Genomic DNA, 22,012 nt, shown 5'->3' with positions numbered 1-22,012 from the left:
CTTGGAATATTTGTACTGCAAGATTTAGCCAAGTCAACTTCATCATTAGCATAGGAAGATTACTGAAACTATTAAAAAACCTAAATGGACTGCACGTTTCTTATGCAATATATTTGCAAGCTCTGTAAAGAGACCAAAATATTTGTTTCAGCAGAACCTGACAGCCTAACCAATTTGAGTCTTTGTAAATCACCTCCTTAATCTCTCAGTTTCCAAGCGAAAGGGGAATAATAATAGCCACCTACCTCAAAAGAGTGGGTGTATGAAAATAAGTTAATCATTACAAAATACATCATATTGGTTAAATTAAAAATATTTCCAGTTGCCTTTGACTGTTTCTGTTTCCTACCTGACGCCACGTGTTCCCACAGTCAGATGTGATGTACATTTCTTCTTTATACTCAACCAGCTGTGACCCCAGGTTACCTGTCACAAAAGAGAAGGAAACAAGGGTGCCACCCAGTTAGCAAGAGAGATTGGATCCCATTCTGACACTAGTCAGAGTAAGAATTAAACTTAGATGATTGCTAGAGCCTCTTAAAAACATATGCGCACCTTTTTAACTTTTTTTTTTTTTTAACAGTGCTAGATGTCTATAGGTGGGACCAATGAAGTTTAACTGTACTAAAATACAGGCCAAAATAACATTTTAGTTTTGTTCTTGCATGCTTAAAAAATTGGTAAAAGAACACGTATTTAAGATGCAAGTATGAAATGCACATCAACTCAGAAGCCATACCTTAATCACATTATGTAAAATTATTCATACTGAATTGTTAAAATAAAAAATGTTTTCTGCAAGACTTTATGGAATGGTAGAAAAAAATCAGAATCAGGATAAGTATGTAACACTGAAAAGAGGGGGGTTGGGATCTGAAAGGCTCTGTAAATGCAAGTCTCAAGCAGAATTACTTAATTTACCTAATTATTCACCAGGAAGCTATGGAATATTTTTAAAAATAGCACTGAAGAGCAGCAGCTAGCAAACAAAAGTCTTAAAATGAGCTTGTGAAACAAGATCTTAGAAGATGCAATCCCAAATAGCAAGATCTCCATCTTTTAACATTTTTTGTTTCAAACGGCAAACTATTGAATCACCAGACAGTTGTAGTGCATGCTATTCCTTCTAAATGATGTCCTTCAGGGGATTTTGACTTAAATATATGGTTTGCGTTCTTTTGCAGTAAAAAGAAAGGCAAAAGTTATCAGATTCTCTTAAGCAGAAGAGATGAGGAAGCAAAACACTTGAGATTAGATTAGCAGTATGAAATTTCATTTGTGTTACATAAATAGCTGTTTTTACCACCAAAACAGATCTGTCTTGACAGAGTGTAGTCATTAGTGCTGAAAGGTTCCAGAGAGGAATGACTCTGCTTACTGCTCAAAATACACACTCTATTTAGACCATCAAGACTGCATGTGTTTCATTACTTAAAAGTTTAACTACATTATTTAACCATGCATACAGCCTAGATAAGATTATGCTACTTTTTAAGTAGGATCAGCGAATTTATAGGAGGTTGTTCATTTCCTTCAACTGCATCAACTGTTTCAGAAGATCCTTCTTGCTTTTTCCTCTTCCCAACTAACTCCATGCCCTCAATTTATTGAGTGGTTCAGCACAGATTTAGTTGGTTGTGTCAATTTGAAAATAAAACCCTGTTCCTGTAAGCCATTAGGAGATTTGATAAGGTCGGTATAGTATGAATGAAGGTGATGGGGACTGAATACTCATCTAAGAGCCAGGCTTGTATGGATGAAGCGTATATATATATATAATGAATATATATATATTGCAGCTTTTCAGTACTTAATGGGGGCATATAAAAAAGAAGGAGCTCAATCAGATAATGCTCAATCAGATAATGACAGGATAAGGGGGAATGGTTTTAAACTAAAAGAGGGGAGACTTAGATTAGAGATTAAGAAGAAATTCTTCACTCAGAGGGTGGTGAGGAACTGGAACAGAAGCTGTGGTTACCCCATCCCTGGAGGCGTTGAAGGCTGGGTTAGATGAGGCCCTTAGCAACCTGATCTAGTGGGTGGTATTCCTGCCTATGGCAGGGGGTTGGAACTAGATGATCTTTAAGGTCCCTTCCAACTTTAGCCCTTCTACAATTCTATGATAAGACCAGTAAGATTAAAAATGTGCCAAAACCAACTTAGACTCAAAGTGCAGAGATGACCCTCATGGCTGCTACTGGATGTGACAGCAGTTGTACCAAGCCAGAAGGAAAAAGAAAACGAAGCAGGTAATTGTGGAGTAAACAGCCCCTATTTCTTGCCTGAAAAAATCACTGTCTTCAAAAATGGCCTAGCACCACATCAGCAACGAGGCCATGGGGCCTTACCAGGAGATCTCACCTTCCCACAGCTGTCTCTACCAACGTGGTCCATGTAGCTGGGCTAGTAAGAGCAATCAGTTGGCTTCACAACAAAGTTATTGCTTTCACATAAGGCTGTCTAGATTTAAGAAAGGCCCCATGATACCAGCATTCAAAATGAAACCCCAGTGATGGAAATGACAGTAAGTTGCAAACACATTTCATGCAGGCAGAACTTCCAGTATAAGAAAAAAACAAAACAAAACAAACAAACAAACAAAAAAAACAATTAAACATTGTTAAGTCCTGAATATTATCAAATGATACAGATGCAAAATGAAAGCTTCACCTTTGAGTTCAGTTATATTTCCTCCCAAATTTTAAGTTTATATAAAACTATTTGGTTTATAGCCATTTTCACTTTATCATCACTTTGAACCTTAAAAACCCATGTCAGCAAAGATCAGGAAGGTTGATCTGATTTTCCTGAGCCTTGAAGCTCTTATAGGGAAGTAGGACCAGATTCCATCAGTTTTGTGTAGCAAAGATCAGTCTGGCCACTAGAAGGAGGTGTGAATGAGAAAACATCTTCTCAGGATTTGTAGGAAGGGAAGAGAGATTTGGTCTGCTGTTTAAACAAAATATATATTTCTTTACTCTTTTGATATTCTCATTTTCATTGCTATTCTTACTTTCGTTATACAGTTTTCACTGGCATATGTTCCTGTAAATGCTTGTGATTCTGCAATTACAGAATTTTTTCTTTGGGATAGCTGGGGATCAAAATATTTATTTTCTTGCTAGGATGCAAAGTATTTCTTTCAGTCTACACCTTTCTTTGCAGAGATACCTTTTAATGATTGCATTGTTAGTTTTGCTCTTGGATAAATGCCAATTATTCTGTCTTACCTTTTACTGAACTCTACTTACATGAGTCGATCTTTATTTTGAGAAGTGATATGGAGATGCACCTTAAAAAGTGCAGTGGTAAATTGCCTTAGCTAATGGAGAATTAGTCTGTAAACTAAACATCATCAACTTCTGCTTCATTAGAAAGCCTTTTACATCCAGCTGATATGCTAATGACAAAGATATTAGCAAAAGCTTTGTAATTGCAGCTCTGTAACAAGACAGATCTGACTTCTCCTAGCTTTGTTTTTACCTGTATTGTCTTTTCTTGGTAAATGAATAAAAGACGTTGGACTCAGTTGTACTTACAGAGAAATGCCATTCTGTCAAAAAACACAACTGATGACAAACTTGGCATGGAGGCTGGTGTACTGCTTTGGGAAAAGGCACTGCTCTTTGACCTTTGAAAGTAGTCCATCCCCAGTTCAAGGGTTAAAAAAACAAAACAAAAAGACAAACAAACAAAAAAACAGAGGTGATGCCTGCAAGGACTTCTGATTGCTGATGTAATAATGCTCTGTGCATTAATTAAGGCTGTAATTTCTACTACCTCCAGATTTTTTTTAGAAGTGATTCCATTAATTTTGCAAACTTTATAAAGTCAAGTCTGCAAGCATATAAGAAAACTCTTTTCAATTTATTTGCAGTTTGCTATTTGGTAACTATATATGGGTACTTGTTGAAAAACAGTCTCTGTGGACTGGGAAGGAAAAAACAGGAGAAACAGCAAGCAGGAAACCTGCATCACAAATGGAGACAAGTCCTTCAAAAAAAAAAAAAAGTGGACTCACCACAGTTTTGTTTTCAAATCTTTCTATTTAATCTATGTCACGAAAGAGCTAAGAGTTCTGTATTTAAATAGTTACATTGGTTTAACTTTTTTTTCTATATTCTACTCTATTTTCTATTCTATTTTTCTATATTCTAGTAAAATGTAACTTCAAAGATACAGCAGATTGTTATTTTTGAGTGCACATTTTAACTTCAAGGCTCTAGCTACCTCACAGTGTCACATTACTGAATTAAACCTGCTAACTAGACAAAGCATACATAATAACACCCCATAAACTCCTCTGCAACAGCTCCAATTCACTTCAAACAAAAAAAAAAAATCCTGACATTAACAACATTGCAAACAAATGACTGCAAAGTCATACAAGCACTCAGAAAACACAGCTGAAACATCCTAAAAGTTTCCGTGCTGTATCTGAGTGGAATTACGAACTATAAGTGTGGCAGCCAGTAACACATGTGCACAACTGACATCACAATCAAGCGATGCAGAAGGTGAGAAATAGCCAAATTATACTCAGCCCTAAGACTAAAAGCCAACAATTCAAAGACTTTAAATGTCTTACCCCAAAAAGAGCAGTTCATAAGTACCACTCTGCTACCCGCCACACACTGATGTGTTCTGACAGTAACGCAATCCACAAATATCAGTGAATCATTCCAAAATCTTTCCTATAGCTGTAAAAGTCCAAAGTAACTCTTCAGATGTGCCACTACAATATGGAAACCTTTTATCATTTTATTGGGTCTGTGTTAGATCTCAAAATCCATCTGTGGTAACAAGTAAACGTAATAATATACTGAACGCAATTCAGCTTCATACTGGAAAAGGTCCTGCATCTTGTGTAGGTAACCAGCTTCAGACTATGTTAGCCAGAGTTGTGATCGGTATCATTCTAACATATTTTTTTGATGATCTAAATGGCCTGAAAAATCCTCCGACACACAACACAGTATTTTGCCACCTAGTCTTAAAACTTTCACCTGTGGTACAGAACCTTCTCAAACCTGGGTTATTTTGTCCTTTCTGCAGCTAAATGACAAAATAGAAAAGATGACCCTTCAATTACTGAGACTGTGTTTCAACTTTGCTTTCTTCATTTCTTATTCAATTTTCAATGTATTGCCTCATCTTTTATTCCTAATGACCAGGTGGCATTATTGCAAACTACATACATACATTAAAATAAGGGAAGGACAGAGATGATCCTGCAGCCCTGAGGCCAGCTGGCATCACTCACCCATGTTCACAGCGTATAACACAGCCCAAGGTCTCACCAGGTGGTACTGCCACAGTAGATTTTTTTTGTGTGTGTGTGTGAGGATTTTTTGCTTTGTTGTTGTTGCTGTTTTGTTCTTTTTTTTTTTTTTTTTTTGAGGGGTTCTAATTACCTAAAAGAACATGAGGGTTATGTTATAGGCCATGAAAATGGGGTTCTTGTGTCATGAAACTGAGGATGTGTCATAGCACGACCCTGGTCGTGATGGATGTGTCTGAGGGTGAAAAGCCAAAGTATGACAGTTTCAGTGCGTTGTGTAGGTGAGGGAACCTAACCATGGTAGATTTTTTTTCCATACAACTTATCAGAAACATTCCTGTGTGTGTGCTTTCTCCCAAATCAGGGCCGGGTTACAATACACACTTTCACCATTCTTAACTACCTCCCCAAAAGCTTTTGCTGCCAACAGAGCCAGGATATTGTGCTAGAGACTCTTGGTGTGAACCAGTATGGCTCTGCTGTTATGTTCTGACAAATTGTTTGCTGAATTTAGGAAACACAAGGAAACATTTTGCTAAGAATTTCAGATTTTTTTTTTTTTGATTAAACAGTCTTCTTTCATCTCTGCTATTTGCATTCTTAAAAAACCTTTCTTTGCATTCTTAAAGACCTTTTCAAACTGTGCTTTGGGATATAGTAAATCTTCACGCCTATGCTTTCCCTTTACCTTTCCTGAATAAAGGATTAGGTAAGGTAAATGGGTAAAATCACATTCCATCCCTGCAGGGGTGGCAGGCCTGCAAGTTAGGCTACAGGGGCACCAACTACTGTCCCACATATTTATCTAAGCTACTCATAATTTTGCACGTCAGATTAGCAGTTGGCAGTGATCTGATTTCTGAAAGAAAATAATGCATTTTAATGATGGCCAGTGGACAGCTAAACTCTCTGGAATTGTGGTATAGTTGTGAAAACATATGCAGACCTCAAAAGAGTTAGCTAATTAGAGTTTTTCATTGCTCAGGCATTTTGGCAGGTTCCTGCTGGGTCACAGAAATATAGGAGATTAACTTCATTTAAAATTTACTACTGATTTATGTGTTCTAACCACTACTTATCACTGCATTTACCCATATTTTTTATGTGATTTTAGACATGCTTACTCTGAGAAGAAATAATCCCCACATGCAACACTTTGATAATCCTTCAAATACGGAAAATATTTTCCAGATGTTTAAATTTAACATACAGACAGATACCTGCACCAAAAAGAGGAATGCACCTTACCTGCATTGCCTGGTAATCAATACATCCATAGCATCTCTTTAGCCAATGAACAAGCTAAAAATTCATAGTTTGTAAACTACCAGTCAGTGTAGAACAAGCATGTGACCAATTTGTGTTTCAATGTCCCAGATAGGCTGTTTTTGCTTGACAAACTGAAGTAGTGTTTAGCTGAGAGAGTGATTCACACAAAGTCAAGGGACATGTTGACATGAGAAAAATCTTTAGGAATTGCAGGATCTTCACTGCGAAGAGCACTAGGAAGTGCTCTGTCATCTCCCTGTTATCTCATCCTTTTTGTAGTGGCAGCTCGGTATGCTACTTTGGTGAAAAACTATATAAATTTATCACGATGCATGCAATGTATTTGGGCCAGACACGACAAAAAGTAAACTGAACTTTCCATCACTTCCTGAATTCACACAAAAGTGCAAAATTTACTGTTTGCTTGACTTGCCATCTGGATTGGAGGCTAAGCAGAGAATTATAGTAAACTAGCACCTGAAAAATCTACACTTCTCTAAACATTTTTCATAGGAAAGTCTTTCACAAGTTTATAGTAAAAATTTACACGTCAATTGACACACATTTCATAGCTGATGCTGTGAAATAAAAAAAAAAGCTGCTGCCAAGATTAAAATGCACAGAAATCAAATGTAAGTGTGAAATCCTATTACATTTCTTAAAGGGAGCAAGCCAGTTATTTGAAAGAACACTTTAAAATGCAGCTATAAAGTTTAATATTAGTCTGCACAATTTAGATATATATTTATAAGCTACAAATATACATACCTCATAACTATTTATGCAACTTTAATAGAGTGCAATTTTCACTTGTAAATGTGAGTTTGAAAAGGTGCAATTTTAACATCATATTATTGCATTTTTCCCAAATGCTCAAGGCTTTAATGCTGTTTGCCACTTAATTATTCTTTTAAGTTAAAACAATATTCAGTAGTCTCTGTGCTCTGATTTTCAAGCATAGTATCAAATCTATCCACAAGTCAAGGGTCAGGTTTTCAACTGTTACAAGCGTGTTATATAATGTTTCTATAATGTACCCAACTCCATTTTAAAGGATTTTATTATTATTGTTATTATTGTTGTTATCATTATTATTTTGGCTTGGCCTTTTGATTAGTAACCGCACTGCTCTTACTGAGAGAAGCAGTTTCACTGCTCTTATGGTTAGAAACTTTCTCTGATTTCCAGTTCTTATCCAGTTGTTTACATCATACATTAAGCATCTCTTTACGGACATTTGTTTCTACCCCATGGTTACACTTTCAAGAAAAATCAGATTCTTTACCAGCCTTTATTTTTCTCAGCTAATGAGAATCTCCATGTAAATAGAACCTCTATTTCCATCAACTGCCAAGTAGTCCTTAGCACCTGCTCATTGGTCCTGAAAATTGATTATCAGAGTTGTACATGCTGTTATTAGTACAGTATTTTGCCGGAGTATTAATATTTCCCTCTCTCTGTTGGCAATTATTTACCTACTTCACCCTCAGAATACATTTCCCTCTTCCACAGCACAACACACTCATGGTTTGTAGTCACACTGTGATCAACTGACATTCCTGGATCTTCATTCTCATCTGCCATTTCCAGATGATGTGCTCTCACTAAATCTAACAGTAAAATTGCAACAGTGTGTGATGTGGCCCAAATAATCTGATTTCTGTATGTGCTAAGAAACTAGTACTTCTGTTGATTTGCATGTGATTATCAATGTTGAGAATCAGTCCAGAAGAAATACAAGCTCGTTGTATATAAAATATTTCTGATAAGAAGGTAAGTTTACAAGAATATCAGGTTTTCCAGATAAGACTGAAGATGTGCACTGAATCTAGATGATCTGAGCATCCAAATAATACAAATGCAAGTCAAAATCTGAGCTGAGACAGGTCATCTGTTTACAAGGGGCATGCAGCTTCTCTTTGATATTTTTAAGAAGTCCTTCTGCTCTGTTTACAACTACATGACCTTTTACCAGAGAGAGGATGTACTGCCCTATTCCTGGAAATATTTTTTGTACTTTCACACCGTTCTTCCCATCTTTTTAGCCAGCTGCTATGAGTGGTGGTACCTCTACCATTTCAATTCTGTTAGAGGTTGCTCAACAATCAAGTCAAATTTAACAAATCAGTCTAGTTCTTAATGATATCTGGATGACATTAGAAAGAACATTTCCTTATGTTGAAGAAAGCTGTTGGTAAGTTTACCTACCAGATATGCTAAAACAAAGTCACAGTGATATAATGTCACAGAATCATAAAATCATTTAGGTTTGAAAAGACCTTTAAGATCCTCAAGTCCAGCCATCAACCTAACACTACCAAGCCCACCACTAAGCCATGTCCCAAAACAGCACATCCACACATCTCTTAAATACCTCCAGGGACGGGGACTCCATTACTTCCTTCTGCAGCTTGTTGCAGCATCTAACCACCCCTTCCATGAACAAACTCTTCCTGACATCTAATCTAAACCTCCCCTGGTGCAACTTGAGGCCATTTCCTCACATCCCATCACTTAACACCTCTGAAAAGAGACCGTCACACTGTCCACTGCAACTGTCTTTCAGGTAGTTGTAGAGAGCGGTAAGGTCTCCCCACAGCCTCCTTTTTCTCCAGAGTAAATCCCAGTTCCCTCAGCCACTCCTCATGTCTTTTTTTCTAGGAAATGCACTCTAGGAAGGAATTAAGGGCAAAGTATTCTTCTCCAACCTGCCATCCCTGATATCTCAGGACTGTGCACTTCAAAAATACACACAAAACCCAGCCGAATGAAAAAAAAACAAGATCTCAAAAACTATCAGTTTACTACATCAGATTATAATGCAAGGACAGAGAAAAAAGAAGTGGAAATAACAGACTCATTAATCAAACTACTGCTTAATATGCTAGTAAAAAGTGTGCAGGTTCAATATAATAAGGCTACAAGTAAGAACCTACATTAGAATAGGAGTACCTTTATGTAAAAAGAAAATCCTTGAGAAGAAAGTTATTTTCTGAATTATTGGAATATATTAAATGTGAATTAAACACCTACTTAGATACTTCCCAGAAATGTAACTACAAAGGCACTGTATAAATTCTTAGTCTCATTCTTGTCACTAAAAACATAGCAGCATTTCCCCAGGTAGGTCTGCCTCCAGTAAAATATTTTGAACTCCATTTACACTAAGGGAACACTTGAAATCTTCAGTTAAAGTAATAGGAGCTGTCATTCTCATTCAACAGCAAATATGCTTGTCTTGAAATTCTTAGGAAATTTTCAATTTAGAAACCTTTTTATAAGACACTATTATAAGCTAAGGTAAAAACAGTTATTGATTAAAAACATATATTTGTAGGAAAAGATAAGTAGTACACTTGTGTATTTCACCTAAACATAATCTAGAACATAAGACTAAAATAATGTGATTTAAAAAGCTCTTATAACAGTTAGCATTTCAAGACTTTTGAAACAAAGAAATAGAAAATCAAAAGAAATAAATAGATGAACTACAAGGGTACAAAGTAAAACAGACTTGTGAATTTTTTTTGTGATGAGTAGTCAATAAAAGAAATTCCATTGGAATATTAAATTCCACTTCACAGTAACATGGTACAATATGTATGTTATAACGAAGCAAACACAACCAGCATTGTTCCCAGCACCAAGACACATTTGCCTCAGTCACTTCATCTCTCTTTAGGTGGAAAGGTATTAACAAATATTACAAGACAAACTATCTCTATGTAAGCTTCAAGAACAAAGGCTTAGCCACTGTTTAGATTAATTTATTGGATTTGCTGTGCTATTATTCACGCTGGAGGAGATGTTAAGGCTTTTCCCTTCCACAGAAAAACAGTGCAGGACAAGTCCTTCAGCCTCCATCACTGCTTCATACTGCACTTATAGGGAAGGAGATACTACACAGCTGAGAGAAGCATAATGTATAGAGGCAACTGTTATAGATCTGTCCTAGAGCTCTTGGGACTTCAACTTTTACTAAATTGCTTGATAAAGGGATGCCACAAAGGAATATTCTGCAGGGAAAGCCTAATTTTGTTAACGTTTGTAGCTCTATAAATGCTACAATCCAAAAGACTGGATCTACGCAAAAAACTCCTGCCACATTCCAGCTCTTACAAAATAATTTCATGCATTTACCTGCCCCCATGATGAGCCCTGGTGCAGTATCCTTTGTATGGACTGTTCCTGACACATATGGATTGTCTGCCCAGCGGAGATGGAGGTGAAGGTAGCAATCAGGCTTGTAGGGGAAGAAGAAGATGACAGGTGTTAAAAAAAAAAGTTAATAATTAAGTTCATATGATAATGAAAGCTCAGTCAGAGAGCAGCTTCAGCTATGTGAGTCTCTATAGAGAAAGAGAATGGCTGTTTCCCATGGAGCCAAAGTCCAGACCAAAATATTAACCTAAACTATCTAACAAAAATCTCTGATGCTGTCCATAGTCCTCTGCTGTCCTCTGATAATTTCCATAGTATTTCACTGCCTCAACAAACAAGATTTGCAAACTCATAGAAGTCAGCATGAAATTATTGTATAAAAAAAATCCTTGTGACAGAACTGCTTAAAAACTAACTAGCAGCAATGGCAACAATTGTTACTTGTTTGTTGGTCTCAGGTGATTAATTAAAATGATGATTAAAAATGAAAAAAAAATGTACTGAAATTTTTCTTTTAGAAAAAAAACAATGTGAAAAATAGCTTAATGAATTTTGGATGATCATCGCCTCTGCTTGCTAAGCAACTTACTGTTTCTTGCTCTTTCTACTGTGGCACTTGGAAGTTACTTTTGCTGTCAGTGAAGTTCACAGCAATCTGTCCATGAGCAAGCAGCCAGCACTGCCTGGGAGCTGCTTCCACCGCCATCCTTCCACTGACCCCAGAGAGCTCAGGATCAGGGCCTGCAGTCCGTATAGCACAGCCTTGTTCCCTTCAGAAGGGAACCAGCATCTCCAGCCCTCCCTTTCTATGTGGAGAAGGACCAGGTCTCTGCCAGTGGCAGGACTGAAAGCATTTATTTTGCCCAGCAACGCAGAGCTTGGAGTCCCCAGGAGCAGAAAGACAGTGAGAAAAATACAAGGTTTTCAGCACAGCCTAACAAAGAACAAAATATTATGGGTAGCTGGGACACATAAGCAAATGGAAATAACATCCTCTTACAAAAAGAAAGGATTTTTTGATTCAATTAATTGTGATGTTTATTTCCAAGCAAGAGTTCCCTTTAACAAGATTATCTTGGATTAAGATGAAACAAAAACATGAAAGATGGAAACAGAAAAAGGCATTGGTAAAATATGTTTGACTGACGATGCCTTATGCCCAGACACAACTTACTGTTGTCATGATTATCCGAAACTGAGTTGTGCGGTTGGCACACAAGAAAAATGTCATCTTTGTGTCAAACTAAGCTCTAAAATATTCTGCAGTGCTACAGACAGTCATGACTCACTCTACAAGATGACTGGACTAACAGTGTACCAAACCAGTGCTCGTGTCATGTAAGTAGATTTGTCTATTAATTTAGCTAGTAAACACTGCACAAAGCTCTTGGGCTGCCTGCACTACTGCACATCCCGCCCATACAAATAATCCTTGTGGACTTCAGAGAGAGGATAAGACCACTTACAGGTTTGCAGTTTGTCGGTTTGCCATTCATATCAATGTCTGGAGGGTTTAGAAAATCCCAGTCACGGCCTTTGTTGTAGGTTATTAGAGTTGTAACTTTCCCATCAATCTTCTGGTTAGCCAGAAAGACTCCTTTTACACCTCTGACCTGAAACATAAATGAGAAAGCATTAATGACCAGCACATACACATTTTTTCAGCAAGGATTACTGCTGATCAGCTGCTCTTTTGTGGCTCTAAACTGTGTACCTCTGGTAGTTTCTCCACTAGGAAAGTGAATAATACCTTAGTGTCATATTCTACGCTACTGGCAAAATTCCCTAATACATTTCTGCATTTTTATTTTTAACATGGACATATCTAAAACATTATTCTGCAAATTACAGAAGCAATTTATAACTGCAACATGACTTTTACACTGCAGTCATGTGACCCACATCACATAAATATTACACAGAATGGTTAAAATAACAAAATATAATGTAACATCCTTTAGAAAATAACACTGAATTAGGAAGCACACTTATCCACTGCAGTAAATAAATGCAGACAGATCTTCTGGGGCAGAAATAGTGAGGACTGAAATATCCTTTCAAGCATCTGAAATGATTCCAGACCCAGCCTAACTCCACAAACTCCCTCCATGGGTTTAACCTCTGAAAAAAAATAGGTTACAGGCTCTCTCTTTTCCTGGAAACATTTAGTTGTTTTATTTCAAAATTATCTGTGTTAGAAAGCTATTACAACTTAGAGTGTCAAAGGTAATGTGTATCATATTTCAGAAGTGCCCTTGGGAGTATTTGTACCTTAATGTGTTTAGTTCTAGCCCTAGCATCATCCCTGATCTTAAGAGACTTTCCTTCTATTTAATAAAAAAGTCAACAAAAATGAACTGCAAGAAACAAACAAAAATCCATATGAATCTTTCTATGGATTCTTTCATAACTCCCACTGTGCTGACAAGATATACTGGAGTATCTCTCCTTTGTAAGCACCCTTGGCCTACTAATGAATTACATCGGTCTTAATGCCAGTCCGTCTCCTGAGGAAGGTAAGACAATCAGGCCCAAGACTTCATGCTTCCCAGTGGCAGCTTCTGTGTCCTTTCCCTTCCATGACTGCTGGTACTACCATGGAGGCAAAACCCAAACCAATATAATAATGCCCTTAATATATAGCACATCTTTTATTATAGGATGTTCAATATAATATCTATGCTAAAAATAATCTTATTTGTACCATACCTGCTGCAATTCTGAGTTATAAACCAGGCTTTTGCCTTTGCTTACAAGCAAAAAACAACCACAAAAACAGTACCTGGGTTCACATATATACCACAGGCTGTGAGATTGTAGCAGTATGAATGTATTTACACCAATTGACACCTTCTAAGGTCTGGTGCTAGGGATTTGTATAGTTATGTTATTACACAACAAAGTATACTCAAGCTCTTTGGTACTCTGCGTGATCAGTACGAAGTGTTTAAAAGAAGACTCACCAGTTAAGATATATAAATATCCCAGGACCTGTTCAGTTCAACACCCTGACACCTCCACGATAAGAGTCAACCAAAAAAACTACGACTGGCCAAGGCCTGGGATTTTTTTCACCAAGAAGACACTTATGTGACAATAACTTTGCCATGCACATGTCTGATACCTTCCATGGGCAAAATGCAGTGACTCCAGATGGGAACATTCTGCCTAAGAATGCTCTGATTTCTATAGATTCTAGTTTGAGTCATATAGATAAAGTGCAAGAGCATCAGTCATGGTGAGCATTACCTATTTTTCCCCTTTGATAAAAGGTTGTCAATATTTTAAAAATCAAAGAAAACTTGACGTTGATGTTAATGTGGTAATGTCTTTGTGTTAGTTACAAGACAGCAAATTCTGACATTTACTTAATATTTTAATATTCCACCCAGTGGTGTGAGGTAAGATCTTGCATTAAGTTTGAAGGTTTTCTTAAGAGTGCCCCTGTTTACCTTACAATTATTTACAAGGTTTTTTGAATTTTGGAAAAATTCTAGAAAACGTGTATCAACTTACACCAACTTAAAAATGTGTATCATCATTTACAGCATAGTATAGCAACATGTAGCAACACTGAAGCAGTCATTTCAACTAAAGGCACAAGACAGCCAGGTCTCAGCTTGAGCAGGAATATTTGCCTCTTGCTGACATGATTCAGTCTTGGACTTACTATTTGCTTTTTATCAGAAACACTTACTGGCTTTTAGTTGTTTTTTTTTTGTTTGTTTTTTATTTGTTTTTAATTTTTTTTCCCCACTACAATTTATTAACTCCCTTTGACATTCATTTAAGAAAAGATCTACATTTAGGTTGAAGAGAAAGCACCTAAACAAGCAGGCTACAGACTTGATACCTACTGTTCATAAATATATGATTTATTTTGTTTTCTTGACTGAAATCTACAGGGAGTAAGAGAGTTCTGCTGGTTACAGTAATAGCCTAGAACCTAGAAATATATTTAAGTCTAGAGAATCAAATTTTCTATAGATCTTTTGCTACTCTCTCATTTTACATCTCTCTGATGAACTCTTTCTTACTTAAACCCCATGCACATGTGATCGACTGACTTTTCCAGGATGCTAGAAGCTCAGCATCACCTCCCAGTCAAACATAACAGTAAGGTACTTGGCAGTGCAGGTGATAAACTGAAACAGAAGGAGAAAATAAGGAACGTGCATTCTTTACTTTCAAAGATATTTCAGCTTGCTAGGGATTTATTATGTATTCCACCTTCTGAAGACAGCACAGAGATGAGTATGAGTGAAATGCCTAGCAGTTCAAATATGTGCTGGGAAAGGTAGACTTGGCTTTCAATTTCTGCGCATGCAGTTTTTTGCAGTGAAGACTATTAAATATTTAAACAATAATTAGATCAGGGACTGCAACTGAAGTTTTCCTCTTCGTATGTGGATGGCAAAACCAGCAATGTATCATGAATATTTTTGTTTCTTCTCTCATTCTTGTTTAATGAATATTCAATCATTCCATATAATCATTCAGTGAGAGTCAGACTGAAAATGCTTTCCATTCCCACTCCCATCTCTAACCTAACCAAGTGGCCAGGGTAACCTCTCCTCTCCAGAATGTGGGAGATAGAGATTTGAATCCTATCAGGCACAAAAAGGCCATGAAAAAAATTTATTCTTCTGTCCCAGTTAACTATTCTCACAGTTGCTTTGAAAGATAAAAGCTGACCAGGACTTCAGCAGCTTTATGTTGAACGAAAGGCATAACCCTGCCTGAAATAATGAGATTCCAGGCATGTATCTTCAAAGAAAATTCAGAAGTATGATATTTGGAGAGGTGTATTAGGCTAAAAAACAAACAAACAAACAAAATATAAAAATTACAGTACATAAAAATGGCAGCTTTAAAATACCTCTCTCCCTGTATAGCATTTTCTATTGTATTTGTCTTGTGACCTTTGTAAATTCACACCTGACTCTCTGTAAATATTTTAAGTGCTATATGTCAAATTTACCTTCTGGATTCAAATGTGACGGCAAGGTACCAAAATTCTTCTGCACTTTCTAATTCAGTTCCCTAGTCTAACACCATGAGATTAGTAACTTTCTATGAAAAAGGGAAGAGTCACATACAGCAAATAAGGTGCTATGTGAAAGAGGACATTCATGCACTGGGGAGTGCTCAGCTACTTTGATGAGCAGCCCAGTAGTTACCTAAGATACAAAACTAGAAGCTATCTAGAGTAGTTACCCAAGGTAGGAAATTCAAAAATGTCTTTCCTTTGGTTTTTCTTGGACCTTTGGGTTAGGTCTCAGAGCACCTATTTTTCAAAACAGTTCAGGGGTTAGTGGTTCCCCAGCAATTTTTGAAAAGCCTCATAAAACTATTTTATAAATGGTTTTGCTGCTATGGCTGTGTATTCAGTGACACATCATTTTCTGCACTGTTTGATTTTCTTTCAGTAACAGTTGAATAATATTCTATATTAGTTGGGAACCAAGAGGCAGTATTCAGATGGTCCCAGAGTGTTTATTAGCAGCAATTATTGAAATACAAAAAATACAACTATATAACATAAGCTTGTGATTAAAATTGAAATACCTAAGATTTGTTGTTTAGGAAAGAAAGTAAATATGAAGAATGTATGCTGCCACTTGTATAGCTCTTTTTCGTATAGGAGGCATAACAGGATCCAGCTTAGAAGTAGTATTTTCAAACATGCTTGTGTCAAATTCCTTACTGGTTCATAGTTTGGCAGCACATGATACAAATTTCAAGGGCATGCTGCTTTTGTGTAGTCACTTAATACTTTGCCTTTCCTTTCCTTTTTTTTTTTTTCTTCTATGATGGAAATATTTGACAATTATTTCACATTCACATTTGCAATGTGAGCAGAAATGAAATATGGTACAAAAGATAAAGTGTATAAGAGAAAATTAATACAGACAAGTAAAAGAGTTTATAGCAGATGTACAAGTAAAAGATGAAGTGAGGTCAGCAAAAGATAATGAGGACAGTGCAAATTTTAAAGAGAATTACACACTTGATAATTTTGGAAATTATCAACCATCAAGGATCATCTCTGTGTTGCAATGGAGATTCCTGTCCCCAGGTTGGGATACATGCATTAAGATGTCCAAAGGGAAAAACAAACAAACAAACAAACATGAATAAACAAACCAACCAAACAAACAAAAACAAAACAAGCAAACAAAAATAAGACTAAACTATCTTGATCCCAAGGACTGTAACGTCTTATCTTTATTACCTATACAGTGTAAATTATCCATACGTTACTTGTAGATATGATCAGATGATCACTTTTAATAAAGAAGATGAACACCTATTTGTTTATTGTACAGGCTATCTGAAAGCTGTAGGCTTTCTTACTGTAGATAAATAAATTTTTCCTCCTACAATGCAGCTCTAAAGACATGGAATTGTCTTTCAATTATTCTTTATCATTTGCACAACTTCTTTTTAATGCAACCCTACAAATTAATCGAGTGTACACAATAATCTAGGATATCTCCCTCTTGTGCATTATCAAATATATCTTCAGTAACACTTGAAATCCTTGGTGAAACTGAGTTAAGTAAATAACTCTTGTAGACAAAAGGACAGTGAGGGATGGCATCTCCGTACAAGTGATGTGAAATTACATGCTCCAGGTTATGCAAGGAGAAGAGATAGTACCTGACTCCCTTTCAGCTTTGCTTCCTGCAGGAGTGACCAGGAGCAAAGATCTGCAAAATAATGCTCTCGATAAATCACCCTGTGGGAATGTGGCTACACACAATGTGTAGATTCACTCATTAAGAAGACCCATTTCTAAATAGGGACAACACAGAAAATAATCAGTGCCTACATTGGTAATTGGTAAATGTTTTACTACAGCCATTTGATAAGTAAAAGCTAAACAAAGATGAAGGAGATAAAGGCAACAACAACAAAAAAACCACTATCATTTTCCCACACCAAGAAGAACCTAATTAGAGCCATATGTAGGCAGCTACATACTTCTTACTTCAACAATAAATTACACTGCCAGATTTCCTATCTTACAGAAACCCTTGACCAATTCTGGTCTTGCACATCCTTGTAACCCAATCTAGTTCTTGGAGCCCACAGCACGCTACAAGGGAAGGAAGAAAAAACATAAATAGAAACGATGCACTATCAACGAATAAGAAATCCTAGTCTTTTCACATTAAAGATAACTGTGAAAATCTACTAACATAAAATTAATTATATCCCTAATCAAAATAAAAGAATGAAACCTCCACCCAGACTACAGACACTGGAAGAGATAAAAGCCTACCTCCAGAATATCTATCAGGACATTCTCTTCTGGTTGCTTTGTGCTCCGGACGTTCTCCAGCAGGATGGAGTAGTAAACACCTTGTGGGTCAGACTGGTACAGGTTGTATGTGTCTGTCTGGTACCATTCCTGAACAGCCACAAATACCTGGTTTTCGTCTGTGCTGATTATCTGTAAATCCTGTAGAAAAAAAAAAATAATAAAATAATTAAAAAAAAAATATATATATATAGAGAGAGAGAAATTACTCACTTTTTCATCATTTCTACAAAACAAATAATAAGCCTACAAGAAGAGCTGAATACCAGAAGGAGTGGAGGGAGCATGGGGGGTGGTAAAATGCACCTGAATGCTAGGTGACAGTAATCTCCCAGTCTAGTACTAATCAGCACACTGCATCCCACCACTCTAGGGTGGTCAGGCACTGCCTTCTGGATAGAGGTTATCAGAGAGAGTACAAACCAGCTTAGTGAAGACCAAAAATCACGACTGCGTGAAAGCTGCAATCTGCTTTGGCTTTTACATAATTGAATAAAAATCATACCTACTGGGTTTCAACATTAAAAAAAAAAAAAAAGCTACCAAATCTAGCAACGTCATTTAGGTCCATGGGTGAGAAAGAAAAGTGAATGATTTTCCAAGCTCTGGATGACAGTTGATATAAAACCTGTATGATTCATAACACCATACACAAAGCTAACCTAAAAAAATAATCATCAGATACTCAAAGAATTAAGAATTATTTCATCCAGGATAATGCATAATATAGCACAAAGACAATCTGATACAGTTTCCAGCAGTCACACAGAGGAAGGAGTATGTATTATGCACACAGCTGATGTATATTATAGTCTGTAATGTTAACCTATTGACAAATGTAGAAAGATTCAGTCAAATATTCAACAGTAATAACATGAGAGTCAACATTCTACATTCATTTCTCAAGAATTTCAGGCATGGATATTGCAACAGCTTTCTTTTAGTTTCTCCATCTCCTCCACTCCAAACTTCTTAGACATTAAAAAAAAACTATACAGCCGGGGAAAATAATTTAACAATAACATTAAACAGAAGAAATAAATCAGGAAGTGGTATCAATGAACTAAGCTTAACAAACAAGAAAAGGACTTAAGTTTGTAATTGGAAATTGCAACCAAAAGGCAGATGTTGGGGCTACACATGAAATGACTTCCAGTCATAGAGATAGAAAGCTTGTAAACTCTTCACAACCTTCTTGATATTATGTATACAGTTCTGGCCACCTTATTACCGAAAAAATCACTAAAGTGATGGAGTGAATAGGAAATAAAGCTACCAAAACTGTTAAGAGAACATGAGTGGGAAAAAAAAATCAGCTTTTTAAAAAAAAACAAAAACAATACTTCACAGAACTCTTTCTTATAGAGAAATAAAACTAAGTCTGTAAGAATCAAGTTTAAACTACAGAAAATGTGAGCATGTGCAACACTGAATACTTGGAAGAGCATGGCAGTCACACTTCAGGCAAGATGCACGATGTGATTGAGAAACTTAGATTCAAAAAAGGCATTAATAGAAACAAAAGAGTACATTGGAAAGATTTTAACATGAACAAAAGATGGTTACTTACTAACTAACCATGCAGTTAAAGATTTTTTTATTTTTTTTTTTTAACATATCTGTCATCTCAACACAAAAGAACCTAACTGCAGTTTTCTATCAATGACAGCTCCCAGAGCTGTTTTCAAAGTCTTTCATGTTGAACTTTGTACTACGGTAGATTTTTGTTTAACGTTCCATTAGTGAATCTCTTTTTATCTTATACTCAAAAATTACTCAGAAGCAGGGAGTCTGGCAGAACTTTTGATTCTTTCCATCTGAAAGTTACTAAATAGTAACTGTTCTGGTGCAAGAACGCCAGCAAAACACTTCAACTGATCCCAATGGGTTCTTTAAAAAGCCTCTTAAATGTACACAGTGCTTCATCTCCTGTCTTAAACCACATCTAATATTGAAGTCACCTTTTCTTTTACAGTGTGAGAAAAGTTGCCCTGATTACCCAATAAGTAGACAGAAGTGAAGCAGACTCAAACAAAAGAGTGAGAAATACAGTACTTTTCTTCTTTCTTCTACGTGTAAACCTCTAAAAAAACCCTTACTCTTCTGTGATGCCAGGGCTTGCAGCAAAATTATCATTTACTTTATTTTGTAATTAAAATAACACATCCATACAGCCCCATAAACAAATGCAGAACTCTACTGAATGCAGAAAAGGCCCCTTCCTTGCCCCAGGTACACGTGTGGTGGCAGTAGCTGCACGGGGGGCACTTGCTGGCAGAGGGGATAGCAGATGAGACAGGCTCATTTGCAGTTCTCATCCCTCAGGCTGTCGTAGGAGCTGCAGAGCCAGTGGAAGCAATACACGAAAAGCCAAAATGTGTGGTGCTGAACGGAAATATTAATTTTGGAAAGACTGGAGAGATTGGGTGAAAGCAGGGTTAGACTGGACTATTTTACTGCAACAAACGGAATTTACTTCTCTTTTGGCTGTGACTGTTATCAAGAAAGAGGCCCATACACTTAGCCTTTTTGATGGTATATTTTTCTGAGGCAAGAACTTATAAGATCCTGGTTTTAGCAACTGAAATCACCCTTCCACTTCCTTGAAGTTTGCTCCTTTCACTTATCATTTACACTTTCAGATTTCCAGTTCTACTGGAAGGTAGAAATTTCTACTGGAAATTTCCAGTTTCACTGCTATTTCTTTTCACAGTGATTTCTTTTTCCCCAGGAAGCAAAACAGTCCTTCAGTTATACTACCTTGCACTAATCCTGCACAGCACTTTCTGCCCACAGTTATGACATAATCCCCTGTGAAAATTAATTGACAAAGTAAGGAGAACTGCAAATTTCATGACTGATTCTTAAATATCCTTTAAAATTACACAGACCGTTTAAAATGTAGCCGGAAGAAATCTATACTGTCTCTCTTTTACTATTCCTATTGCTGTAAAATTTAATTTAAAAAGAAGAAGAAAAAATTGATTAAGGAATACAACAGGTCTTCAGTGTGCCAAGTCCAACCCATCAGCCCAACTGCCCACTGTTCAACAGAGGATAAGCTCACGTCAATGGGACGTCAGCAAATATTGCTAGACATAAATTACTACCACTAAAGAGTTAACTAGTAAGGACATCTGAAAAAGAGGAAATATCTTGATTCAGGGAATGCAAGTTTTTATTGCTCTACCTAATTCATGGCCACAGATACTGCCTTAGGCTGTAATCTCAGCAGATCCTATAAGGAAAGCATTCGTTCTGTGATGATTTCATGCTTGGACTGTTGCAATTGCCTTCTTGCTGGACACTGTGTTTTCTCTCTCCACATTCTGCAGGCTATTCAAAGTCCTGCTGATCATGTAATTTTCCTGTAATTGTGCTATTCACACGTGATTTATTCAAATTCATTTATAAAGACCTTCTTTACTGATGTTACAGCACTTCAGGATTTGAAACATTTCTGATTTTTGTTTATCTCCAAGGTGCTTTTTTTTTTTTTTATATATATACATTAAGTATTTGAGATCCTGTGCTTTCCTTTCATTTCCATGCTCAAATGAGAGTCTGTGCTCTTTTAGGTGTCCCCATGCAGAATCTTTCTCCAGGTTTGTCATACCATTGTGTTGCTTCCTCTACGGCATGTCCATTACTCCGTGGACATCCTTTCTCCCATTCTACCTACCACTTTTGCTTTTGCTCAGTCCGGTTTGTCAGCTATTCTGATCTTCCGTGTCTTGCTCACCAAACATCCATGTTTTCAGCATTCCCACTTCTCTCCATCTCTTTTTATATTTTTGCAAAGCTCAGCAATGGTAACTAGTATGAGAAATAAACTGTCCCTCCCAAATACAAAATTCCTAAGACCAGCCAGCTAACTTTCTTTCTGCTTTATCTCATCTTTTTAGGTTATAAACTCTCGTGCTGCTCTTAGAATACTCATGATACTGCTAGTTGTACTATCCCAAACACCA

At 36.7% G+C, this 22,012-nt stretch overlaps 1 protein-coding gene across 12 annotated transcripts in view; it reads right to left on the bottom strand.

The window, feature by feature from the left end:
* The window catches only part of SORCS2 (sortilin related VPS10 domain containing receptor 2), a 553,956-nt gene that overhangs the window by 68,639 nt on the left and 463,305 nt on the right, over positions 1-22,012 (bottom strand). For all 12 annotated transcript variants that reach the window (XM_080592004.1, XM_080592009.1, XM_080592010.1 and 9 more), the window contains 4 exons: positions 18,003-18,182; positions 12,181-12,327; positions 10,694-10,796; positions 350-426 (listed from right to left, as the gene is read on the bottom strand). In XM_080592004.1, the coding sequence (XP_080448130.1) occupies positions 350-426; positions 10,694-10,796; positions 12,181-12,327; positions 18,003-18,182 (507 nt within the window). The remainder of the gene's footprint in view (positions 1-349; positions 427-10,693; positions 10,797-12,180; positions 12,328-18,002; positions 18,183-22,012) is intronic.

The sequence above is a fragment of the Anser brachyrhynchus genome (assembly GCF_964034855.1).
Source record: "Anser brachyrhynchus genome assembly, chromosome: 4".
NCBI classification, from domain to species: domain Eukaryota; kingdom Metazoa; phylum Chordata; class Aves; order Anseriformes; family Anatidae; genus Anser; species Anser brachyrhynchus.
This window is presented reverse-complemented; position numbering and strand designations above follow the sequence as displayed.